General features: G+C 44.6%; 1 protein-coding gene across 1 annotated transcript; it reads right to left on the bottom strand.

Annotated features, from left to right (window-relative positions):
• Positions 1-47: 47 nt before the first annotated feature.
• Positions 48-6,369, bottom strand: LOC102673109 (vitellogenin). Its single transcript, XM_006615976.2, has 7 exons — positions 6,239-6,369; positions 5,144-5,862; positions 4,116-5,012; positions 2,993-4,040; positions 1,270-2,895; positions 772-1,202; positions 48-700 (listed from the first exon to the last, which is right to left on the bottom strand). The coding sequence occupies exons 1-7, from the start codon at positions 6,267-6,269 to the stop codon at positions 146-148; spliced, it is 5,307 nt and encodes a 1,768-aa protein (XP_006616039.1). The 5' UTR covers positions 6,270-6,369; the 3' UTR covers positions 48-145.
• Positions 6,370-7,056: the final 687 nt, after the last annotated feature.

Raw genomic sequence — 7,056 nt, 5'->3', positions numbered from 1 at the left:
AAAAAAAAAAAAAAAAATAAAGAGAAACGAAAGAGAGGATTCAAAAGATTATTGAAAATGAATTTTATTAAAGTAAATATTCTGCTATAAAACTACTTTTAATTATTATTCCTTAACGAAACAAAGCGACAAAGTACATTTCGAGTTAAGCCTTGCAGACGAGAGGAACGTTCAATTCCTCGGTGATGGAAACAGGTTTCTGACTGAGATCAGGATTGGCGCCCTTCTCGATTCTCTTCTTCAGCTTCATCGCGGCCTCGTTCTTCTCCATGCAGTGGAACTTGTACGCCTTCGATTTGGTCTCGACAGCCGTGCATCCAGATGCGCAAGAGACCACTGGACGCATGGTGAAGCAGATCTTGTCGTCGGTCTCCTTCACCTGGGTCCTGTGAATCATGCAACGTTTGTTAACGTTCTGATAGCCCCAGCTCGACATCTCGGTGTCCAATCGTCCCGATTCGCTGTCGCTGATCACGTTGCTCTCCCTGGTCCTCTCCTGTCGGACGCAATCGTGATCCTGAAGAGATTTCGCCACGTTCAACGAGTCTCCCTCGCATTGGTCATTGATCAAAGCGTAGCTGGCTATGAAGTGTTCAGGCTTTCTGAATACGCAGTTCTTGGGTCCCACGAAGTCGTTGGTCAAGTCGTGGTCGAAATTGCCGCAGAGACCGCGAACGGAGTAGCGATAATCTTCAGACGCCTGTGAACGAGTTTTAAATTAATTATTGGTTAGCAACGAGAATCGAGACGATTTCGAGATTTCGTGATTACCTTGAGCATGACGCGTTCTCCGTCCAGAGCCAGGGATACGTCAAATTTGTCGGATGTCAGAGCGATAAATCTATCACCGATCTTGTAGATCTCGAAAATGACCTCGTTTCCTTCCATCTTCTGATAAGCTTTGTCCCTGGACACCACGATTTTCTCTCCGTTCACGAACACTTCCGGCTGGCTCGTCGTCCCAGGCACGAACTTGATCTTGTCGCTTCCGAGTAGTATCTTCATCTCCTTCTGCCCGCTCTCGTTCTCCCGGCTGAGGACGCTCACGCTTCTGTCCTTGGGAATGTGAAGTTTCTCGTTGTGATTGTCCGGGTTGATCCTCGGATACGTGGTCATGACAGCGTGCCAGCAGGCGCCCAATCTGAGAGGATAATCCTTGCCGTCGAACGTCTGGGCACGGGTTTTGTCCAGCATACAGGAAGCTTGAATTAAATTAAAGGTGAGCCTCGATTCGAGAGATGATTCGATTCGATCAAGAGAAAAACTTACTTTCATCCTCGTAGAATACGTTGTTAATCAACAGGTCCTCGTCGGCAGTGTCCAAAATGTCCTCAGCGGTGAATCCAAAGTCGGACAATCTCAAGTCCTTGAAATGTGCATCCATGATGGGCGTGTTGACAATCACGTCGGCCTTGTCCAGGTACTCGTTCAGTTTAGCTCTTATGTCGATCTTCTTCTTGCCGGCATTTTTGGGATTCGAGAGATCCATGCTCACGTCCAAATTGTCGAGCTCGCTCAAGGTTACGAGGCCTTGGGAGTACAGGGCTATAAGGGCGTCGGAGGGGACCTCCATCGAGATGTCCACCTCGTCGAGCAGCATGGACAGCACGACAGCTTTTTGACACGTTCTCAATATCTTGTTCCCCCGTTTCATCTCCTCCAAGCAATCCTTGATTGTGGACGTATCCCTGACCAGCTCCTTAAGCCTGTGGCTCTGGCTAATTTTACCGTTCACATCGATCCGCTCGCCTTTGCCGCAGCTCTCCCCGTAACGGATATCCACGTTGAAATCTATCTTCGGCTTCCGGTCCATCTTCTCGTCGTAGGACAGAAGAGTTTCCGGCGAGATCATGGTCTGAGAGCCAATGCAAACCTCGTAATTGACGTTGCTCCTCGGCATTTCGACGCGCCAGAAACCGAGCAGTCGTCCCTTCCTCTCCACGTTGCTGTCCGACCAGGCAAACGTGAGAACGGTCTCGCTTTCCGACTCGCCAGGAATGTGCACTCGAACGTCCACCACGTACGATTTCGCTGATTCGATACCCCTTCCAGCTTCCTTCATCATCTCTTGCCTACGAGTTTTGCTGTTCGCCTGCTTGTCCGTCGGCTCGACCGCCAACATTTTCGGTGTCCAGTTCCTTGAATCCGTGTCGGCCGTCATCACCTTGCTGTCGAAAGACGTGGATAGTATTACAGGATCTTTCTGCTCGCCCTCCAAATTCATGTACATGTCCATCTTGAAGTATCTTCCATTGTCCATGGTCCAGGGGGAGGTGAGACGATCGGTCAATTTCTCCGTATCGACCAGTTCCCACAAATTCTCGTTAGTTTTACCAGTTTCGACGTTGAACCTGAACGGTCCCCTGCTCGTCTTTGGAAGGGCGAGGGACGTGTTGTCGTCGGGGATCATCGATCGAGTGCCCTTCTCCATCGAAAGGGGACGAAGATTCAGAATATCGTGGTTGGACACGTATGGAACGACGCTGTAATGGAACAGTCTCGACTTCTCCTCACCCTTCAACGGCCAGATCTTCCATTGCATGTTGCCCTTGGGCGTGTTCATGTCCAGGGAGACTTTCAGTGGGGTGTAAACGTGGAAGTTGGAGTCGATACCGGAGATGAAGTGTCGATGCTCGAACGGTGTGACGAAACCTACTCTTCCTTGGATGTTCTTCGAAAAGGCCAGGCGAACGTTCGAGTTCGCGATGAAAGCGAAGTCGGGATTGATCTGCACCTGGACGGTTCCGCTTGCCTTGATCAACTTTACAACGTTGAATGTATACACGAATGGTAGGCCAGTTTCGGTGGGGAAACTGTGCACTGTGTCATAACTTTCCAACATATTGATGTTCATGAAGCTTCCTTCCTTCATAGCCTCTATGTATTTGGAAACCACTGAAACGTTAGACGATAAGATTTCGTTGATTGAAATTTCTGATTGAAAAGTCTTTTTATTAAAATTTAATAGAAAGAAAAGGAAGAATATACTTACACGTGGGTAATTTATCGAGAGTGTGCTTATCGAAGGGGAAGTATCTCAAGGAATATTTGTTGTTTATCATAAAGTTTCCTTCCAGAGGAACGAGCTCTTCGGGGACAATTTTCAGCTCCTCAGCGATCTTCTCGGCCGCCGAAATAATCGTTTCTCGGTCTTTCACGCTCTTAAGGCTCAACTCCATGAAAGATTTCACGCTCGAGATCATGGCTAGCACTTCGGTGGAAGGTAGTTTTAGGTCACCGTTGGAGGAGTACCAGGAGGAGTAAAAGATGCGCGGGACCACGCTATCTTCGCTTCCCACGTAATTGAGGATCATGTGGCTGATGATGTTCTGGTTCTCCAAAATCCTCTCGTCGATGTATCCCCGAGAGAGTTCGTAGTCGTAATCGCGATGCGTGAGAAGGTGGTTCACGCTTCTAGCTTTCTTCGCGAGATCTCTCCACTCGGAGCTCTTCAGCTTCATCAAGCTTTGGAGGGTCGATTTCACGGCCGAGTTCACCTGCCTGTTCGTGTCCAACTTGGTGAATTCCGCCATTCGTTGCAGCATGCTCAACGGTGGGTTGGTCCTCATCAGAAGGAAGACCGCGGTGCAACGGACCTCGTGGCTCTCCATCGTGTTCAGATAAATCTTGTACAGGACCGAGCGTGCCAATTTCGGATTCGTTTCGGTTAATTTGCCCAAAGCGCCGACCATCAACGTCCTCTGGAACACGGTCATCCGCTGTTTCCCTTCCAGATAAGGCTCGAACACGGATAGAATCTTGGGTTCCCCGATCATACCCAGAGCCATGATGTAGGTCTGGATCTTGGGGCTGTTCTTTTCTTGATGGGCTTTCTTCAACTCGCGTTCCAGGAATGGTATGTACTCCTCGTAGAGGCTGTTGTCGTGTTTCGACGCGAGACGACCGAACGTGTGGACAGGATAGTTATTGTGAATCCTCCTCTTGTTCACTTGGGCGTTGTGGATCATCTCGCTGAACGATACGGTGGCCGCGGTGTTGAGCAATTGTTCGTCTCTCACTTTAGGATTTTGTAACAGTTCCTGGGAAAATATTGAGAAAATATTGTAAAATTTGTGAAATTTGTGCAAATCGTGTTCGTGTCAAATATTACTCACGAAGAAGGATCTGATGTAACTGTCAGTGGGCGTGCGAACAGTCTTTGGAAGTTTGCTCATGATGTTGGTTGCCTCCATGTTTCTTATATTCCCCCTTTCGATCCATTCCTTGATGGTCAAGAAGGCAGGTCCCGTTCCAGCTTGGGTAATGGCGTCTCTGAACACCATCCATGTATTTTGCTTGACAACCTGAGATTTATCGTTCGACTTCAACTCGTTGGGCGAGATCTGCATGTTGCTTTCCAACTCGTTTATTTGCTTCCTGTTCATGGTGCGCAACAAATTGCAAAGAATCGTGAATTTCTCGAGAGTTGCGTGAACGGGGATGTTGCTCGCATCCTCGAGCTCGTTGGCAATTTGGGAGATAAGCTCCTTGGCAGCGTTTATTACGTCCACTTTGCCGGATTTTCCAATGTGTTTCCCTTTGTAGCCGATGAAGTTGGGCAGCAGAGAATTCTGAGGAGCGTCCTCCAGAGTGGGTTTGGGCTGCCAGAAGTCGTTCTCCTCGCTGCTGGAAATGCTGGAGGAGCTGGAACTGGTCGTATCAGTTCGAATATCCTTCTTCAACTTTTCTTCGCTCGAGCTGAGAGAGTTGTCCGAAACGATCTGGTTGGAATTCATGGCATTTTTGCTGACTCTGCGCTCCTCGATATCCGAGAAAGGATTGTTGTAGATGTAAACCAAATTGCCAGTGGATTCTGGATTGTTGACCGTGGGCAGAGGTTTCGACATTTTCTCCATCTTTGCTAAAGTCAGATTCATTCTGCCGACCACCAATCCGTTTCGCTGATCTAGGTAGAATCTAGGGCTGACTATCATCTTGCTCGTGGTAACCGACGATTGGATGGTGAAATGTTTCAGGCTTCCTGAGATAACGATTCTGCTCGTTGAAGATTTCTGAAACAACAAAAGTTACGCAAGTGGTTTCGATCTCCATTTTTCCTTCAGAATTCGAAATTTTTAAGACTAGGAATAATATCAATTCAAAATCTGAAAGAATTGTCAATTCGATCCTCTTCCAAACTCACCGAGAAGAACTTTCCATTCTTATTTGTTCCAGATTCCCACCTCGAGTTGGTCATCATACCGAAATGATAATTTATCCTCTGATCGCAGTTGTCGAAATTCTTGGTCTTGATGATCTCCATGTGGCGTCCATCGCCCTTCAACGTCGGCATCGGCACCAGTTCCGGCGTTTTGTGGATCGCGTAGTCCGACAGAGGCGCTATATCGTAGAGAACCTCGCATTTCCCGCCCACGGAGTCCTCCATGGCTTTGAACGAAGCGTACGGCTCGTCGTCGGTGGGAACTTGCACGCTGTTCACCTTGATGGCGTTTTCACCTTGAGTGTCCACTTGCAATTGGCCAACGATGCTCTTGAGCATGTTCACCTCCCAGGTGGGAACGTCGCGATCCACGATCAGATCCCTGATCAAACCGTGTTTCATCCTGATCTGGAACGGTTTGCCGGAAATAGGCAGGTCACGAAGCTCCAACATTTGGTCGGAGATCTCCGTGTCCCACCCGTCTGGCATGGATTGCTGGATACGAGCATACTGGCCGTTCCACACTTTCGCGGCAAGCAAGTTCGAATCCTTCACTTGTACGGTGAGCAACGCCTTTATCAGAATACCGGTATGCACGTCCGACAGATCGTCCAAAGTCGTCAATGTGCGACTTCGAACGAGATACGTGTACTCGTTCCCGACTTTCCAGCTATGCTCGAAGTCGGCTGAAACTGTTCCCGCTGTAGGAGAACGGGAAGGGGTGATTAGAGTTTTTCCGATATCGAAGAAGATGAAACGTTTAAAGATGGAGGATTATTGTTATGCGGCGAGAAAATAAAAGTTTTTCTTTAAAATTTTATCATCAAGGGTTTTTATTCGACTCGTGTTCGTGAATTCGTGAAGGAAAATTGAAATATAAATATTCGAGGAATATTTTCATTCGGAATCGTTCAGCTCTTGAGATACGAAAATTTCTTTTTATTGTTTCTAATATTATTTCATTGCGGTATTGGTGATAAAATTTTTTTTATTTTAAATTTAATGAAGCGATATCGATCGAAAGTATTAAGCAGCAGAATGAAAGAATGGAATAGTTTGAGATGAGAATTTTCTTACCAAGCAGTAAAAACGTTATAAGTAGCCACATGTTGAAGACAACTATTGAGAAAGTAACGATGCATTTGATTCGGCTTAGCAATTTATATCTAATTTATGCTAAATCAGCATTTTTCTCTTTTGCTAAATTGAAACATGTTATTATATCTATTTTTTTTTATTTATTATCTTTTTTATTTTATCTCTCCGCTCGTTTCTAACGCGTCTATAATCTGTGTCTGGCGTAACAACAGTCAATAATAATAAGATCTTTTGAAAAAAAACATGTAACTATAAATGATTCGATATTATTGTCTTCGAATACGTGATAATAATATCTATTTTTCTTAAATTGATTTTTAAGATGCGATCATAAGGTCAATATGTAATCGACAAGTATAAAATTATAACATAATTCTATATAAAAAATTTATCTTTAGTAAATAGTTGCATTTTTAATCTTAAATTTAATCTTTGCTTACCACTTTGAATTTTCACCCCTAGATTTTAATTATAAAATATTTTATAATTTTTAATAATTACTATGACTATATATAATTAAGATTTTATTTTAATTTTACAATTATTTTTAATAATTAAAAAAAAAAATCTTTCTGATACATTGATCAGTATCTTGACATGAAATTGTCGAAATATTCGTGATGCACGTGATAATGATACAAAAAAAAATTTATCGTTAACATAAATGCAAGTAAACAGAGATTTTCATTCGTAAATATTACGATTGATTAAAAAATATGATATATAAAATAACATGAGTGTCATGAGTTCACGGCAATGATATTTTCAATGTTAAACTTTGAATTCTTAGATATTTA

This window comes from Apis dorsata, unplaced genomic scaffold (assembly GCF_000469605.1).
Source record: "Apis dorsata unplaced genomic scaffold, Apis dorsata 1.3 scaffold_247, whole genome shotgun sequence".
Lineage (NCBI taxonomy): Eukaryota > Metazoa > Arthropoda > Insecta > Hymenoptera > Apidae > Apis > Apis dorsata.
This window is presented reverse-complemented; position numbering and strand designations above follow the sequence as displayed.